The sequence below is a fragment of the Pomacea canaliculata genome, linkage group LG9 (assembly GCF_003073045.1).
Source record: "Pomacea canaliculata isolate SZHN2017 linkage group LG9, ASM307304v1, whole genome shotgun sequence".
Taxonomy (NCBI): Eukaryota; Metazoa; Mollusca; class Gastropoda; order Architaenioglossa; family Ampullariidae; genus Pomacea; species Pomacea canaliculata.
The window spans coordinates 3949790-3970200 of NC_037598.1; the positions used below are offsets into that span (position 1 = coordinate 3949790).

The following is a 20411-nucleotide window of genomic DNA, read 5'->3' on the forward strand; positions in this document are numbered from 1 at the left end:
AAATATAAATATAAGCAAATTAATTACAAGTCGAATGGTTTTGAGAATTTTTACTTAGAAGCATGTTGCATATAAGTACGTGTACGAGACGACTTAAATATCACAAATGATAATCAGACGATACGCTTCTGTACATTACCCCTCATCGTGAATTGTACAATGCATTTTAAATTTTTAGGCGTACGATATAAACGCAAAGTGCAAGTAAATTGAAGCAATTTTGGTTCATCCTCTATAGCTAGCAACCGTAGTGAAGGTTGACTGTCCTAGGTTCAGCTCTCGTCTCGGGTTCGCTGTTCTTTCTCTGCGTGGGGTCTGTTAACAGGGCTGGCGCTGCCTTATTGCCGTGATATAGCCTTAGCTGGTGCAACGTAAAACACCAATTCCCAATATTTAAAGTCTCTGACTAAACAAAGAATAAAATCAAATATAGAAAACACAAACAGGAACCAAAGCTCTAGAGCTGAGAGTAGCATGATATTGCAAAAGGGTGTGAAAAAGTCAAAAGGACTTGCATTACGGGAAAGGGTGTTAGGAGTAATGTTTACGGAGGAGGTGCATTTTCAGTGCTCGTTTGAAGGATTCAATAGTGGGTAGCTGGCGGAAATGGAAAGAGAGAGTGTCGAGTACATTAACAATTATGTATAAATTCGGTCACTGTGAGAACAATGATCGATCTTTTTTTAAGTGCATAGCAAGTAATCCAGGGCCACAGGCTGAGATCGCAAGCCATGCTCATTTAATCTAAATCTGTGTTCCCGACTCCAAAGTTTATGCGCATCCACCCAAGGTATATAAAGGACGTGTGTATTCGCGGTTACATCGTCTGCTCGTTTCGATTAGTGCGCATGTCAGGACAACTCGCGTTGAACACTACAGCCTGTGGAGTCTTAAGAGGTGTAAAGGACTAGCGTACTTCGACTTTGGATGTGGCTGTTTTCGTCGTACATGAAGTATGAGACTGTTATCTGTCGTTAACAAATTAGATCATGACGGTCAACCTCACAAGCGACATACACAAATTCTGGAGCTATTCTCAGCGACTGCGTCAGATATTTGAGGATACTAAAAAATGTTTCGATGACATAAACGCGTCGGGCAACTTTGATGGAAGTAAGTTGCGTACATTTTTGTTCCAGTCATTGGTCATCAGTGAAAATCATATGCAGCAGCTAGGCGTAATCAGCATACATACTTAATGGAGCATTAAACGAATCCCTTATTTAAAAAACACATGCTCGTAAAAGGTACATTAAGTTTGGGACACCCGGGTTTTGAACAAAAAACAAACAAACAAACAAAAAAGAACATATTGATTTTTTCCAGAATCATATCGCATCATCAAGGTACTCGTTTCCGAAAACAGCAGTGATTGGGCAATGAAAGTACAGCATATAACTTATTTTATTTATTTGTTGAACGTTTCATTCATTTTGCACAGCAGAATACCAAATGTAGCATAACTTCCTTAAAACTCTTCCATTAATTTGGCACTACCACCAATAATAAAGCAATAATTTTAGATAATTTTCAAATGTTTCATAGTTTAGGCCGGTCCTCAGATCAAACGTTATTCCTACTGTGAGGCTGTTAGTATGATGAGTGCCACCTTCCATCCTCCCTTCCAGTAGAAAATAGCAGTTATAGCTCTTACAATGAGAGACAAGTGAGATCTTTTCCTTGTACTGCTCACTGATTTACATGGAAAGTGCAACAATTTGTAACAGTTCTCACAATACAAGTTCTGAAAAAGGGCTTATAAGTATACTGTATTTTGTGACTATGCAACTTTTAAGTAAATTAAGTTATTCCATCATTTTTGCTATCATTACCTAAGTTTTCTTTATTTTACAGCCCAGATTGTTCATGCTGAGCTGTTGAAAGAAGAAGAAGCAGAGATTGAACAAATAATCACAAGTCCACCTACAATTGTGGTTTTCGGTCAGACACCATATGCACGATATCGTATTGTGAATGAACTATTTAGCAAAAATGTCTTGCCATCCTTGGAAAATGAAGATGAGGTGGGTCGTCTGCGGTTGGTGCGCTTCAAGCATGGTGAAACTCCTACAGTTTCTCTGACCTTACCAGAAGACTTTGATCTTGTTGAAACTTTGGAAGCAGACTGTGGCCCTTGGCACACTGTTCCCCACAAAGACCTACTGGTGGCAGACACTGAGCAGAGTCAGAATGTAGACACTGCATTGGGTGTGGCATACCTTGAGGTTACGCAGAACCATCCGCTGCTGCGGTGTGGCACCAGTGTTGTCGTGGCACCATCAATGCCCAATGGACTTACGGAAGAAGTAGTCAGAAAATGTGTAGAGCATACACCTGCCATTCTTATTTATGGTTTTTCTTGTGACCAACTTCTTGACAGGGTTTGTATATATATTTCATTTCTTTGGTTAGGTCAGTAAGTTTGTATTTTTATTTGTTTTTTTTTTCTTTAATTTTGTTAAACTGTATTGGTTATGACAGTTTTTTTTTAGGTTGGTTGAAGAACACTATACATTTTTTACACAACACTTAGACTGCTGCTACCATCACTACCATTGCTACATTTGTGTAACACATCTACCAACTTCACAGCAGGCTTTATGGGCTTATAAGCAAAATACTTCCCTTTTACATGGATGGACACACACACAAACTCAAATTGTTACATGCCTGTATACTCAACTATGTACTTGCACATACTTGCACACACACTTACAAATAAATACACAACACCACAAAAGGACAAAGATGGAAGAGTTAGTCCCTTAGAAAAGGCAGTAAATGTTTGGAAGAGCCACCAGCTTGATGTTGCTTTTGTTACAGCTCAGATTTTGGATTTTTATTTCTTGACATAACAGACTGATAGTTAAAAGGATTTTTTTAAGCCTCACTATAGTACTGAGTCACCAGCCATACAGCTGCTTGCCCTGATAAGACCCAGGCATGTGAACTCAAATACAGATAGTTATTTACAGAAATGATGAGCAATTGTGTTACACAAATTGACCACTGTGATAAAATCAAATATGGATAGTGAGTAAACATAGATATCTTAATTGCAGAGGATGAGCTCAGTTGACTTGATGAAGACACAATAAAATAACTGTCAATTAGCAGAACATTTGATGCAGAAAGAACTTTTGGTACAAGCCAAAAGGGCTTAAACTGAATTTTTTCCCAGTAACTTTTCATTGGTCTTGGAGGGAGAAGAGAAGGGGGTGTGTAGATGGAGAACTTTATGAATATCTAATTAACACAAGCAAATTTTATCACTTTTGATGGATCACATTAATGTGTCAAAGATTTAATTGGCTACAGTATTATGGCTTATAAAATAACAAAAGCAAAGGAGAAAAAGAAACGACATCTGATATTAATGCACTGACATTAACTTTTCATAAACAGGAAAATGTTTTATCAAGTTTTAATTTTGGACATGTCAGAGACAGATTGTATGTCAGTAACAACACACTTTTTAAAGGACTAGTAGGGTGAATTTATTTTTCTGATGTTTGAGTAAAATGCAGTTCAAGATACTATTTTCCCAAATCTGGGTGAATACTAATCTTTAATTCCTAAGAGCTATGCCTACAAACATCACAATGTACAAAAAGAGATCAAAATCATGACATCACAACTTGCCTAATTAATAAATCAGCTCACTTATTGGCTGAAGCCTTTACATCATATTTTAACCATGGTGTACAATCCTGAGATCTGTATTGCAAACCTTTTTCTATGCACGTGATATTTGTAAATGTATATCTCAAAAACAGAAAGTTGGGAGGCATTAAGCAGATTTTAGGAAATACAGGGTGACACATGAAAAACCAATGGCATGCTATGAGCGCATATGGTCTAGAAGACTACCCAAAAGCCCGTGTCAGTACATGAGGCAGTGGCTAGAGCTGTGTTTGAAGGAGCTCTGAAAGTTGTATTATCTGCAACAAAAGTTGCAATAGTAGAAGCATATCTGTGTGTGTTGGTTCCATTAAGAAAATGCAGGACATTTTCCTGACGTTAAACTACCAGCATACAAGATTTGGTGAAGAAGTGAACATACAACACGATCAGTTGCAAACATGAAAGAGAATCAAGCCCTATCCGTTCTTACACCTGCTGTCATGATGAATATTCAGCATGAATGACCAAAAGTCTTGTTAAGTCGACATATAAACATTCATAACAAGCATACATTTTGCACGTCTTTTAAATGTGTGTTGCACATTCCCCAGATGAAGCCCTACAGAATAATTTTTCCAAAACATGATGCAGACAGACAAGGCAAAATGTGTGTACTATTGGTCTTTCAAACATTTGTGAGTAGATTGTTGTTGTGCAGAGTTTAAAGTGTACGTTTGCACTGGCCTTGGGGAAGGAGCTGGTTTTTCATGTGCAGCACTGTAGTATCTTGCACTGAGTTTTCTCCAATTATCAGAAAAACACCACTAGTCCTTTAAGATGATAATTTCTGCTTAGTTGTATCCTGATATCAGTGACACCAAAAACAGCTGACAAGTAATGTCCTCTAACTGATAATTTTGCCTGTGTATCAGGAAGCTCTTAAACAAAAAACTGCGTCATCTTATTTATGTAAATGCATTCTTAGAGAAAATAAGTTTAGTTTGAGGTCGTAGAGTATTTGTAATGATTACTATAAAATACACTAATGTATTTATGAGCGTTATAACTTTGATAAGATTACAACTTTATTTTTCTTATCCTGACAGTTTATGAGCAATAATATGCTTGTATGATGTTTGTAAAAATTCATAATGCTGGTTTAAGAAAATGATCATAAGTTTGCATTCAGCATTAGATCCTGAAGAAGCTTGTAAACAAATACTTTTAAAAGAAACACTTTTAAAGAATAAAAATACTTAAGTTAAAGGAGCAGATATGGTCAGATCATGAAAAATAAAAGTTTTTTTTTTTTTGAGGGGGACAACATGAGTAAAATTATTGTGGAGGCATCCTTAGTGGAAGTAGTAATTTAAAACAGCAATAAGTGAAAATCGGATTTTGATATCCTTATTTGTTTCCTTGAATTTTTCTGTTCCTGGTCAGTTCAAAAGCAGTTCGTAAGAATCCTGCATTTTCAATGTCAGGTGAGCAAGTAGGCATTTTGTATGTGTGTGTTACATGCATGTGTTTGATTATCAATATGAATGCAAAGCATCTGATGGCAAATTGTTTATGCAGTCATTTCATGTTTTGAGAAACTCATGAAACAAAATGGCCTGAAAAACCTACGCTTAATGTCTTATGATTCAATTGTTATCCTACACCTATTTTTGAATATGCTATTTAAAACATTTAATTTTTTTAATTTCAAAACATTATTATTTCTTATTTAAGAGTAGTTTATTGCATGGCACCTAACCTGAGCCTGCACTTATGACCTGTTCTGTGGTCGTTTGGACATTTCACTGAAAAGAAGGCTTTCCTGATGAGGATGCAGTTTTTAAAGGTCTTTTGAGCTTGAACATAGAAGCTAGATGTCTATCTTGAAGCATTTGTGCTAGAGGCATATGTTCCTGGTGAATTTTATTTCTTTTATAAGCTGTTTCTTTTGACAACATCTGCCATGTACCAAACCATGCTAAACATTTACTAAAGAAGTGAATAGGGTTATTGTTAATTTGCACAGCAGGACAAAAATGGAAGAAAAATGGGTAGACTGCCAGTGAAAATAAGATTGGATCAAGGCAAGGTTATACAAATGCAGCAAACAAGCGTGTGTAAGTGTGTGTATGTGTATTGAATGGCTGCAGGATGGAGGGGCACATGGACTAGATTTGACTGCAAAGAAACTTATACCATCTGTTAGATGTCAGGAAAAAAACTAGGAATCTTTTGCTAGACCGATATAAACATGTTCTTCTTCAGAAACTGTTTCTTTGGAGAGTTTGTAAAGCTGCTAGATGTAATGATAAATCTACCTATTGTTTGGTGGGAGGTAAAATATTAGTGCGTGTGTGTGTGTGTGTGTGGAGCATACACATGATTGTGCACATTTATTCATTGTATATATGGCTGTTTAAATGTGAAAGTATGCAAGCTTACTTACACCACTTGTGTCTTTGTGATGGAGAAAACAGAAACAAACAATAATCTCATTGTTGCAGACTATATGTTGTTCAGATAATGCTTTGATTTTTTATTCACGTTAAACAATTACACTGGTCAACACTGAAATAATTACTGACTTAAAAAGGTCCTAATCTGTAGTTTCTTGGTGTTCTGAACACAGAACACATATGAACATGAAAAAATGTTATTGGCTCTCTTTTTGAAGATATTTGATATAGTTCATTTTCTATGCTTCACTGTGTAAATTTATCCATTAGGGCTGTAACAATATCTTAAATAAGTCTAGAATGATGTAATATTGCATACCATCAGGTTCTGGTCATCAAGGGTTTATTGCATCTTTTCTGATGTAATGCAGTACTACTGCCAGGCAGCTTCTGAAGTAAGCTGACGTTAGCAGTGTACTATATAAAGCCCAGTCAGAAAGGTTTAGCATTTAAAATATTTCAGACTTCGTGGAATACAGTTTATTGTTACATAAAACTGTTATTATTTTATTCATTTAGTTACAATAGAGAACACTAATGCCTCAAAAGTGCGTTAATTTCGTGGACAATTTTTGCTATATTTGTCCTGAAGTGATATTTGCCAACCAGAACAAAAGTATCACTTTTCAGGTGAAGAAGGCACATCATCTTTACTTTGGATGCAAGACTGGTGATCAAGACAAGCCTTGGGCCCCGCATCTATGCTGTGCAGCGTGTACAACACAGCTTTCACAGTGGGTCAGTGGCAAAAGACCATCAATGCTGTTTGCAGTCCCCATGGTGTGGAGAGAGCCAAGCAAGCGCACAAATAACTTGTTACTTCTGCTTGGTTCCTCCTCTTTCCAGTAGGATAAGAAGCAAAAAAAGTCGAGAACAGTCTACCCCAATATTTAGTCTGCATTGAGATCAGTTCCACATGGTGAGAGACATCCTATTCCAGAACCTCCAATAGAATGTTATTTTGATTCATCTGATGAGGACAAGGGTGAGCCTACCTGTTTTTCTCCTGGTCAGTCAGCATGCAGTGATCCAGATTTTTACTGTGGTACATCATCAACCCCACACAGAATAACACAGGAAGAACTAATCAGCCTGATTTGTGATTTGTACTTATCCAAGAACAAGGCAGAATTGCTAGGCTCAAGACTCCAATGACAGAATCTTCTAGAATATGTCACAATTACTTCATATGGAATGCTTTTCAACCTAGTGTCTACAAATTTTCTCAGGAATGTTAGGGCAGAAAACTACAAGGAGCTAGTAGAAGACAGTATTAGAAACTGATGCAGTATGAGAAACTTGGCTGCAATATGTCTCTAAAGATCAACTTCCTTCGTTCCCATCTGGATTTCTTTCCTGGCAACTGTGGTATGATTAGTGATGAACATGGCCAAGTTTTTCATCAAGATATTGTAAAAGTGGAAAATAGATACCATGTAAAATACCATACTGGCTGACTATTGCTGGACACTCCCCAGAGATGCTCGAGAACAGCTATACAAGAGACAGACAAAGACATCTAAGACTTAGTCTATGACTTGATTTTTGACAGGTTTTAGCCATAGGTCAGTTTTTATTATTTTGTGATGTACACAATAATTATTGCAGATTACAAAAAAACTAGAGCCAATTTTTAATTTAGATTGTCATATTTGTGTTGAGCACATAAAAATGTATAAGAAATGACTAATTTTATTTCAGTAACATGAGTTTTGTAAAAAAAAAATTTTGACCAGTGTTATAAAGCATATTACAGTGTGTAACCACATGCCATAAAGTACAACACACCATTGGTATTGACATTTCAGCTAAGCAATAATATAGCAGTACTATTAGTCAAAATATGACCATTTAGCAGGCTTGCATCAGCCATTTAAAAAATATGCACCGAAGACTTATTTGTTTTAGAAATTTCATCCCTATTTCTCTTCTTCCAGACTGTGCCCTTTCTTTTCTTACTGTATTGGCAGATTTTGCCAGTAGTGTTTTGTGTTGTCCTTCTTGTTCAAATGTATGTGTGTGTCTGTGAGAGTCTGTTTTGCATGATGATCATCATCATTATTATTATTATTGCTGTGTTTATGATCATCATGATCATCATCATGATGATCATGATGATGAGTACATTACCTTGATAGGTTCTAAAAAAATGTCTGTAAAAAGCATTTAGTTGATTGATATTCACTTGGAGGAAAGGAGAAAAAAGAGGAGGAGGTTGGATGTAAAGAAATCGAACTACTTCTGTTTACTTTGTCAGAGTCAGTTGTTCCAATCAACTGTGGTTTCTCTGATCTTTCAAGTATCCTAACCTTCATATCTTTGAATGTCTTAGTCAGTACAAGTCACAACAACAAAAAATCAGTAACAGAATTCTTAAGTGGAAGGAGCAACTTCAATTAACAGCTTCATTGTTTCATTATACAACACCAACACTAATCAAAAGTTTGTGAATGAAGAGAAAAAAGACAATTGTTGCTGGTAACATTTTGATAGCTGAAGCCTGTATTCAGAGTACATCATTATTTAAGTGGTGCAAATGTTAAAAAGAAAACCAAAGAGGAATGCGTTGTTTGGCATTTGATTTCATGAACAAGATATATACACTAAACCTTTGCATGTAAATAGGATGTACTAAACAGTCTGTTTTTGGCAACTTTAAAGAAACATGATTAACCTTTGCTGTCTGAGTTAGTTTTATTCAGTCTTTTTCAAACATTGAGCCAAAAACTGGTTTTATCTTTTAACGTCTTCCTCACCAGTCCATAGTTAGCATTTTATTTTGTTGTTGGGCATGATACTTGTAGATTATTATCCAGTTGTGTGACAGACATGTTTGATAAATCTCATTTAAACACTTTTCTAAAGCAAAAGCTTTGCTTTGCAGGATGTGCAGAACTTGGGGGAGATTGGAAAAGTTACTGCTTTCCAATCTGTCTGCTTTGTCCGTGTGCCACCACCAGGGTCCAACACAGTTGACACTGACCCTCCAGATGGTGCCCCAGAAATCTTAGCTATCACACCTGGAATCTGTGGAGAGGGCGCACAAAGACCAGCAAAAAGTGTGGATGCTGCACAGTCCAGGGTATCAGCTGTGGGCGTCAACAGCAGCTCCTCAGTTTCTGTGTCATTTTCCAAGGCCACTGACGTTCATCCAACACAAGATCTCTGTCAGCAGCTCCGGCGCCTTGGTTTCCTGCCAGGATCGGAGGATGAGGCAGAACTTCGCAAAGTTCTGGCCCAGGATTATTTCACTGTGGAGAGTGTGTTTGTGGCCCGTTTCAATGAGTTTCATGTGACTTTCTCTAGATTCACACGCCAAAACTTTCAGAGCTACCTAGTGAATGCTGCTACTGTTCTTAATAATTCACACACTCGTTGTCTAAAAATGTTTATTCTATCTGCATTTGATATGGCAAGGGACATGCTGATCACGCCCAAGAAGCTAGAGTTTGCACGAGAGAAAGAGGATGAGTTGTACAAATCCCTGCTGTCTATTGCCGTGTCCAAAATTGATGAAATTCGATTGATTATCTCAGAGACCATTCTTGACATTTCAGAAGACCTGAAAGATGCAGCCTCAAAATATGACTTTGGGCCTTTAGGTGGGTGTAGCTATCTGTCTTTCTGTCTGTCACACACACAGTTGATAAACATTAGTGAGCATGTGTTCACACAATCTCAGTTAATAGATATTCTAAGACACAGTATGCATCCATGTGGAGTTGCACAGTTATTCCTTTTCCTCACTTTCATAATCTCTATGCTAGACACAACACATTTAGGGTTTTTTCACATCTCTCTCATCAGGTGTGCAGTTTGATGAAGGCAAGATAACTTCTCGAGATTTGAAACTTTGCACAACGTTGATCCGAGAAATGGTTCTCATGCGATTGAACAGTAGCATTGCAGGCAAGCTTGTGAGTTCTGTGAACATTCTAAGGGATTCATACACTGGTGAGTGTAATAATTTCAGTTCTTATTCGGCATCATCAATGTTTTCTTTCTTTAATCATACTTGGCCTCAAAACACCAGCAACCATCTTAGTTAAACCTAAAATTGTGACAGCTAACAACAATCACATTATTTCATCTTGTAAAAGATTATATATTTCTTCTTCTTAAATTGTATATCGTAGTGTTTATTTCAGGTAAGTAATAACGATGTTGGGGTTTATTATAGAAAATTAAAACCTTTTTCTTTCATATCTGACTGTTTGGAATCACACTACAAATACAAAGAAGTTGACACCTTTTGGAGCAATGGTGAATGGTGCTCCAATACGTCTTTGCCCTTTAAACAGTAAACATAATTCACTAATCTAGACATGAAATATGCACTACTATAAATATTAAAATTAAGATAAATGTAAATAATTTCTGTTTTTCTCCAAGCAGAGCACAATATTTTTTGTTAATGAGTGTTTTACAGTGTTAAATCTTCGTTGAAATATTTGTGTCCATCATCTTCTGACACTGCTTTAGTTGCATGCAGTTTTGTTTTTGGCAGACATGACAATGCGATCACATTTGGAGGTTTGGTGGTAGGGAGGTGTGAACAATTAGATAATAGTTCCTGCTCACTAAAATTCTTACTATTACTGCAATACATTGTTAATGATGTATAATTTCCAAACTGTTTCACCTGCTAGTGGTGGATTGGAGAGAGACTATGCCTGTTTACCCTTACTTTTCATGTCACCAGAAAAACAACATTTGGTGACAGGATTATTGTGCAGCAAAACCATGGAACTCTCTCCCTTTCCATACCACCATCTACCCGCTATTGAATCCTTAAAACGTGCATTATAAACACACCTCTTCCGTAAACATTACTCCTAATAACATTTCCCATCATGCTAGTCCTTTTTCACACCCTTCCCTGCTCGTCTTCCTTTTGTATTTGTTTTTATTCATCATTATTCACCTGTTGTTTATTCTTTCGTAGTTCATGTGCTATTCATTTGTTTTCCTGTCCCTCGTATACTGTCCATGTCTCGTTCTTGTTCTTAGGCTGGAAGAGTATACTCCTTAGGAGTGTGAGTATGCGCTTTACAAATTTTGCATTTATAATTTTTATTAAGTGGTACATGGGTGGGAGACCATAAATAAAAGATAAAAGTTGGAAGGTACATCGGTCTGTGTGTGTGTTTTGTGTGTTTGTATTCTTATGCATGTCAACATGTGCACTTAGCATTTTGATCTTTATGGGTGCTTGTATATTAGCACTTTGACAACAGTAACTGAATGAAATACTAATTTGGTGAGCAAGTAATATGTTTGGAAATACAGTGGAACCTCGGTTAGCGAACGCCTCGGATAGCGAATTTTTCGGATAACGAACAAAAATTTCGTCAAAAATTTGTCTCGGATAGCGAACAAAATTTCGGATAACGAACAGCCACGTGAACCACACGTGACCGACCAGCATGTCATCATTCGCGCTTGAGACACAGTTATGATCAGTCGTTCCTTATCTATGCACATCCTTCTTATTTAGTGATTTTTGTGCTTTATTTTAATAAGATAATCCCCAATAATGGCTCCAAAGAAGATTAAGAGCAATAGTAGTGAGGTAATGACAAGGAAGCGGCCAACAATTGAATTGAAAGAGGAAATTATTTCAAAGTATGAAGTTGGCATGCGTCTGTCGGATATGTGATGTCGTATTACCGAAGGGTTTTACAAAAAAGGCAGAAGCAACAGACACTGGACAAGTTTTTTCCTTTAACCTCAAAGCTTCAGAAAAAGGAAGTTATCCCCGATTTTATAATGTCGCGTGTGCTGATGGAGGGGGGATCAAAGCAGTAATTCCACCCCTTCCTCCCCACACCTGCTTCCAACCACGCCGTCAAAACGGCAAGTTTTCTGATGTTTAAATGCTTTTGTTAATGTTTTTATGTTTATTTATATTGCATTATAACTGTTCTCATTAAAACCTACCTATATATCCTGTAACTTTCAAATATTAGTGAGTCAGCAGGGGCTGGGAACCAATTAAATCTATTTCCTTTATTTGTTATGGAAAAAATTGTTTCGGATAACGAACAGCTTTCCAGAACAGATTAAGTTCGTTAACCGAGGTTCCACTGTACCATTGAATGTTATGGGTATGTGACAGGTACTCTAACCAGATGTTTGGAAAGTTTAGAAGGATCAACACATGACAGTCTAGAAGACTCTAAGACCACTGATGCATTGAAACAGGTTTGTAGTCCCAGTTGTTCAGTGTATGCCTAAATTTCTGAAAAGTTATCTTACTTGTAAATGAGGTAAATTTAAAGGTGAGCATTGTGAATGTACATATGGGCATGTCTACAAGTTAATGGATGTGCCAGAGAACAATAGACAAAAGCAATATGGCTTTTGTCAGATTCATATAGTGGCCTTTTGAACAGTGTAAATGTCATATGCAGTGTGAAATGTGAGGAAACATTGAATAGCCTCATTCCCCAGATTTTGTGCTGTCTAAATCACTTTTTGTCTTTCTCTCCTCCTCTGTGTCTGTCTCTTACTCTCGTTTTATCTCTTATGCGCATGTGCATACTTACACACCTACACATGTACATAATAAGGAAGCCTTGACAATATTAAGCTCCAGAAGTTTTTGTTTTTTGTTCTTGTTCACCTATTTCTATCACACTTGGGAGGCCAGCTTTTGAGATAAAACTGGCAGTCATCTGCAAAGCATCCACAGGTCCATACAGCTTGGTGTAAAGAGGCATTGATGATGGCCAGATCTCTGCCCTCAGTTCCTGGAGAGGCCTACAATCCTGGATGATGTGCTCTGTGATTTGTTCTGCATCTCCAGAGGAGCACATAAGGATGGCACCAGGTAGAGCTTGCGGTAAAGGTGGTCCTTTAGTCTGTTTTGCCCTGTCTTGAGGTGGAAAATTATCACCTAGTCTGATCTGGACAGATAATGGTAGCTGTCTGATGGTTTGGGTAGTCTGTGCAAAGCCTTGATTATGGTCTTCATCTCTGCCAGGCTGACTTTGTTTTCATTCTTCCTAGCTTCAGCTCCTTATTTTGCCATTACAGTGGTACCTCGACATACGAGTTTAATTCGTTCCGTAACCCTGCTCGTATGTCAAATTGCTCGTATCTCAAAGCAATTTTCCCCATTGAAATTAATTGAAAGGCCATTAATCCGTTCCAGCTCCCAAAACACCACCTCAGTTGTTTTTTTGTTAAGTGTTTTTGAATAAGAAAAATGTATTTACAAGAAGAAACATTTATTTATCAATAACAAATACATATTCTATAAAAACATAATAAAAGAAAAAGTGAAGTGCTTACGGAAGCGCTTAATTTTCGTCACTGGTCTTCGCTTTTTTCGTCACGCTTTGCTCATTTTCACCTTCAGATTGTTTAAAAAAAACTGTCCAAGGAGGTTTGTTTCTTCCTTTCAGGATATTGCGGAAATAAAGCAAGTTTCGTTGAACAACTCCGATGCACGACCAGTTGCAACTTTTCGGGCTGATTTTTATTTACGAACTCTACAACTTTTTTCCACATTCCCAAGATCTCCTTTATATCTCTTGTAGAGATAACCTCCATTTCTATAATTTTTAATGTTTATTGATAATATTTAATATTTCGCGATAATGTTTTGTAAATGTACAAAAAGCAAAAAACGCGAACCCAACTTTTTAAAAATGCTTCGACCACGAGGGAAACAAGCACACAGACTGAGGTCTAGTCTGAGGTGGGAGAAACTGTTAGACCCCGCATGTTGGGGTTGTGTGCAGCGGTGCAGTGTGCGATTCCTCGTATCTCAAATCTTGCTCTCATCTCAAAGCAAAATATTGCTCGCTCGGCGGCTCGTATCTCAAAACACTCGTATCTTAGGGCACTCGTATGTCGAGGTACCACTGTATGTCGGCCTTCAGTACCACAGTGTGAGGGTATCTGCTACAGTGCTGTTTTAAGGCAACTGAAATTTTCTCAGTGCTGCTGTCAGCTTAGGTAGCTGGTTATTGTGAACGGCTTGTAGGATAGACAGGGCATCTGTTGCATGATTACCTTGACTTTGATGTACTCTGTTTCGTTCATGTGTCTGCAATTTTCATGGACATTCAGGTTGTTTCTGACTAAGGTCATCTCTCCACCTTTCTACCTGGCTTGTTGATTACTCCACAAAGCCTGATACCCTCTGATCTTGAATGACTTTCCCTCATGCAGATATGTTTCTTGGATGCAGCCGATGCTATGCTGTTTTGTTGTAGATACTGCTGTAGTTCAGTTTTTTTACTAGAAACCCCTTCTGCATTCCAGTATATGTTGGCCAGTTGCTCTCTTTCCCCATCATCTGGCTCCAAAGGTTGGGTTAAAGGGACCTCCAGTTGCTGAGGATAGGCTTCTTTGAGGCACAGAGCCAAGCACTGCGCCTGCCTGGAGGATCTTTACAGGGTGAGCACTATGTCTGTTGATTCTGTGTCCAAGTGTCATTAGGCTGTGGTTGCATGGTGTTGTGGTTGATTAGAGGGAATCATGTGGCCCAACACCTCTGACTTCAGCACCCCAAGGTTTTTTTTCAGGATTACCCTTAGCTCATGGTCTGTACAGCCTGCCCTAAGAGCACTAGGGAGTTTTGGCTGGGATCCAGCTCCAGGGCCAGAGTTTATAGCTTAGCTCTTTATCCCGTGAAGGACCTGTCATTGAATACTTGGGGTATTTTCTACTTTGGGCAGCAGTACCACCTGTTACCGTGCTTCATCCTGGTAAGAGCACCACCAGTTGGTCTGCAGCTACTATATGTCCAGGAAGAACCAGGCCTATTTCACAGCTACCCTCCATATCTGGGGACCATTCTCCTATCTGCCATCTGGAGATGAGCTGTTTTGGGAATGGTTGTCAGGCTACCAAGCTGAGGATAGCCTAGTCCCAGAGGACTTTTTGCTACCTGAATCACTTTTTGTCTCTCTTATTGTCTCCTGCATACATTCATGTGCATATGCATGTGTCCATCTTACACACACACACACATGTGCATAAAATTGTAGATTCATTGTAGAATCACTGCAAAATTATCTTTTTAACAGAGTTACAAGCATTTGTAAAAGTACATTTGTGCAAAGATTGGGGAATTTGCCACTTATTTATGTTTGTATGTGTGTGTATATGCATGTGCCTGTGTGTGCATGCACTTATGTGTTTCAAATGTCTTGCACAGATCTTAAATGCTGCTTACCAAGTTGAGATCACTGTCCGTTCCAGTTCATCCTTCCTCAAATCCCTTTTAGAGAAAATGAAACAGGTATGTTGTGGTCTAATGTACAACAACAGCAAAATAATAATATTAATGATAATTTAAAACATTTCTCACAATGCAAGTTCAGTATTGTAAAAAAAAAAATCACAGCAAGACGCATCTACTAAAGACTACAGTTGAACTTCTGTAAGTGAAAGCTTCAAGGGACTAATGCATTCAGTATTTTCACAGCTAATGCAATCCATGCCCTGGAAGAGTCCCCCCATGGTAGACAGTGAATGGAAAAGGAGGGTTGCAGCTGAAATGCTCAACAGTCTTAGTGAAGCAAGGCAAGTAACTCAGATATCTTTATTATCAAAGGGACTGCACCTGCATCGAAGGATAAATTGTATAATTGTACCTGTTCACTCTGGAATCTTTGCCAATAAGAAACAGCATGAAGGATTATGGTTGAAATTGGCATGCCATCATACGCTCTGATAACACAATGGTAGATAGTTGTTTCTAAGACTGTTGTTTGCAATTTTTATTTCCTTGTTTGACCATTATGGTATTACATCTGATTTTTATAATTAAAGACTATATTATCTATGAATTTGTTTTCAGACTTGCTAAAAGCATTGCCAGTCAGATCAGAGAAAGACTGAATCGTTCCCATGAAGCTTTTGCTGCAGCATTAAAGCAGCTTGAAGCACGACACACTGGGAGGTTAGACCGCATTGAAGAGCAGAGGCTGAAGATGCGGAAGGTGCACGCCCCCAGAGTTGCAAAACTTGCATTGGAATCAACATCTTTGCGAGATACCATTTTATATGGTATGGAAGAGGATGACGCATTATAAAATAAAGCAGTTAAAATATGTGGCAAGCATTTCAATTTATAAAGGAAAGAGGAAAGTTGACAAATTTGATTTTGTTTTCATTCTTTCTGTAGATTGTTTTGGAGTATAGTCCATTTTTGTTTGAAAAGAAACAGAATCAGAATCTGTAGAATTTTGTGCTGGACAGTTTTATGCTCAATTTTGTTTAGGTATGCCACAAATGGGCCGGGAGATTGGACGAGGTCAGTATGGAGTGGTGTATTCTTGTGATAAGTGGTCTACATATTCTCCGGTGGCTATCAAGTCAGTGGTTCCACCAGATGAAAAACATTGGAATGATCTTGCATTGGAGTTCTTTTACACCAAGTATGTAGAAGAGAGTTTCTTCTTATATGTTCTTTATTGTGACATCATTAAAAGTTTTGTTATTCGGGAAGAGGAAAGGAAGTGGTTTCAAAAATCATGATTTAAGGTTAGGCATGAAGGATCACAGTGTGTATGCAAGTGTGCTTACCATACGCTTAACAGTGCTTGTATAGATCAAAAGTAAATTGACAATTGTGGATAAGGAATGTAACATTTCAAATCATTAAGAAAACAAAAATACAGCAATTTGGCAAGCTGGACAACATTCAGCAAAAATCCATTGTACAGACCTGTTTATTTTGGATGACCAGCCTGTAATTTTTCAAGAATAAGCATGCAATTCCAACGAAAAACTTGTCATCTTGATTCAGTGTTTTCAGTCAGTCGTAGATTAAAGAACCTTTTGACCCTAGTTGTGATTCCCACAACTTCTTTATTCTGAGGATTTCATAAAATAATGATGGAAACCTATAAAGGGTAAACAGGTCTAGTATAGTCTTAATACCTTTTTTTTAATGCTTTATCAGTTTTGTGTAATTCAGGAAGAGCACTTTTCTTGCATTTTACTTTTATTTGTGATAAACAGGAACATACCAGAGCATAAGCGGATTGTGGCACTCCGAGGATCAGTGATTGACTATATGTATGGAGGGGGCATCTCTCCTGCTGTGCTTCTCATAATGGATAGATTGCAGAAGGATCTTTACACAGCCATCAAAATGGGTCTGGACTGGTATAACAGGTAAGAGAGGGCACCTGACCTTCAAGAGAGTAATGCAGAAACAGTTTTCAAATGTTCTGATGATTTTAAGAGCAATTGATGATGGTGTTAAGGCAAAATATTTCACTGTTTCAGTTCGTCAATTTATGGTAATGTTTGAATTTTCTTAGTAAGCTATGCCATTTTATATTTAAAACTTTTGTTAGCAAGTACCAGTTAGCTTGTGAATGTGTACTCTCACCTTCATATTACAGACTGTACAAATATATTCACACATAGTGCCTGGCATTTTTTTTTTTTTTTATATTAGACTTGTTTCTATTATACTGTTCTTGTGTTATCACATGCTATACTTTCGTTTATCTCTTTTTAATAAACTTTCTTTAATGAATAACGTAGTGCATTTAAAAGATAAGAACTTTCATTCCTCGATAGGAAGTTCACTCAGATGTATTTATTGCAGATTGCAAGTGGCAATTGATGTGGTAGATGGACTTCGATTTCTGCATAGTCAGGGACTAGTGCATCGTGATGTCAAGCTGAAAAATGTGCTGGTAAGTCTCCACTCTTCAAGCAGAGTAAAGATTTGGAAGTGTAGTTCTGCAAATAAAGTATCAGAGTGAAAGCTACTTACTTTACTTGAATTGTCCTAGGAGTTGTTTTTGTTTTTTTTTCATAGACACAAAGGAACGGGAAGTGGATGATGTTTGAATTTTTTTCTGGAATATTACCTGTTTGAAACCATTTGAAAACTAGAGACTATATAATATTTTGCCTTTATCTTCACAATCTCCATTATTTACCTGAAGCTGGACAAAGACAATCGAGGCAAGATTACAGACTGGGATTCTGCAAGCCAGAAGCCATGATGAGCGGCAGCATTGTAGGAACACCCATCCACATGGCACCAGAGCTGTTCACCGGCCGCTATGACAACAGTGTTGATGTGTATGCATTTGGTATCCTGTTCTGGTATGTGTGTTCAGGCCATGTGCATCTGCCATCAGCCTTTGAGCAGTGTGCCAATAAAGATCAGCTCTGGCAGTCAGTAAAGAAAGGTATGGGATCTCATCATTTGTGTCTAAATACCTGCACCTTGGTTGTTATTGAAACACTGGTTCAGAACTAGTGCTATGAACTTGCTTGAGTTGCTGGTTTTCGGGTTTTTTTTTTTTTTTTGTTTTTGTTTTTTTTATTATTCAAAACAATGCAGTGTTTTAGCATGTTAATTGTTTGTTTTTCCATGTGGTTCTGACGTCCTTTGCCTTGCTCTCTACTGTTCTTTTCCAAGTCTGCTTTGTTCTTCCAACTCTCTTCCCCTGAGGGTCTCAGTCAAGTGCCTGCCTGGCAATGGTGTACGCTGGTTTGTGCTATTTGCCCCATTTGCGCTTTTTGGTGTCTTGGCTAGTGGCATTCTGGTTGGTTCTTTTATGCAGGCTGCTGTTGGAGATCTGTTCAGGCCATCTTATTCCCAGAATATGGCATAGGCATCGGTTGTTTTACCATAATTTCTATAATTTTGTTTTTCTGGAAAAATATAATTAGCATACCTTCAACTTAGTATACAAATTTCACATTCCATTTTACATTTGACTTAAGTACTCAGCACTTGAATCAGTTGTAAAAATGATGTTGAAATGCAGAAAGGAAAGAGTCATTTTGTCATAGTTTTGTAATATTGTTTTACATGGCTTGAGATGTCATATTCATTATAAAATTCTTGATCTCTTTGCAAGATGTCATTAATTGCTTTTCTAAATCTAGATGGCTTAGTTAATCAAACAAGTGGCACATTCTGTTGACAAGGGTTGCGACCGGAAAAGTTGCCTGTCTTCAGTGAACCATGCTGGCAGCTGATGCAGAACTGCTGGGAGGTGAGCCAGCAAGACGACCATACTTTGGAGATGTTGAAGCACAGCTCCAGAGCATCCTGGAAAAGACCAAAAGGAAAGGGAGCGATAATGGTAATGGGGGAAATACTGCTGCTACTGGCAAGGGAAAGAACTCACGGACCTCACCATCCAGGAACATTTCTCATCGGCACAACAACAGATAATGCACAACTCCTCCTTGTCACCAGTGTTCTTGTCAACAGAATTTGCAGACTCATAGAGAATTCATTAAAGTCATGGCAACCACTTCTTAGTAACTGTTTCAGTATATTTACAGCATTAAGCATCTGTATCTAATTAACAAATTAACATTGGTTGTGCCAGGGTTTGACTAGCAGCATCCTTTGACCTGTCTCTTGTTTAACCCTCCCTTTTTGTAACGTTTTTTTTTTTAGTAAAAATTAGATGTAATAGTAGCATATCAGAGGATTCCCTTTCAAGCAAACCTTTATGTTAGTTCCTGTAACAAATTGAAGATTCTTTAGTGATGCTATTCCACATTGGGAAGGCTAACAAGGGTTTAAAAGGATATTGTCTTTTATGTACTGAGTTTCAGCTTTTTCATGTTGCTAAAGTCATAACATGAGAGGTGGAATCAATAGAATATTAATGTATATGGTGTTTGTATATGTTATATGCATATAATTATATATATAAATTAAGAGCAAAAACCATTAGCATAACTCATTAAGGTTCAGTTTCTTGTTCTACCCTAGAATAATATAGCTTTTTTGACAGTGAATAACCAACTGAACTATAAATAGCTGATTTTATTTTTGTTTCTTTAAATAAAAGAACCACGAAAAATAGATAACAGATTAACAAATTTTAAAATTTGTTATATTAATTGGGAGGGCTTTGTAGCTTTATGGTTAGCTGGCTTGGCTCTGCCACAGTTAGTTGCTGGTTTGGTGCCAGCTCAGTCCTGTAATTGGCCTACTCAGCAATGATCAGTATTTGATTTATCAGAAAAGATAAATGGCATCTGAAGGTAAAAATTGGGTTTTGCCTATTACACGTCATGCACGAGATGTAGTAAACCTCGGTGCAGCTAATTGCTGTAAGTTATCATGTTTTAATTTCTACTACTGACTTTGGATTATTTGGGAGTTTTTTGTGAATGAATTTTTTTCCCCTGCTTAGTTTGTTATTCATTTGTGCCATTTATAATTTTTTCATTATTTTATATTACATGCTTAAGTGACGATAAGGTGATTGAAAATAAGTCCACTAGGCTGAAAGCTATCCTTTCAGCACAGGGTATATTATAACAGATCTTGAGGCCATAATTATAGTACTGATATTTGGTATGAATCGTGGG

General features: G+C 37.5%; 1 protein-coding gene across 1 annotated transcript; it reads left to right on the forward strand.

Annotated features, from left to right (window-relative positions):
* The first annotated feature begins 849 nt into the window (after positions 1-849).
* LOC112572903 (dual serine/threonine and tyrosine protein kinase-like) lies at positions 850-19394 on the forward strand. The gene is given in 15 exon segments (XM_025252886.1): positions 850-1113; positions 1855-2381; positions 8965-9682; positions 9888-10034; positions 12199-12284; positions 15253-15336; positions 15523-15620; positions 15898-16106; positions 16321-16477; positions 17064-17219; positions 17662-17752; positions 18008-18038; positions 18041-18256; positions 19005-19067; positions 19070-19394. Coding segments are annotated over 15 exon segments (2892 nt in total). The 5' UTR covers positions 850-989; the 3' UTR covers positions 19255-19394.
* The last annotated feature ends 1017 nt before the right edge of the window (positions 19395-20411 follow it).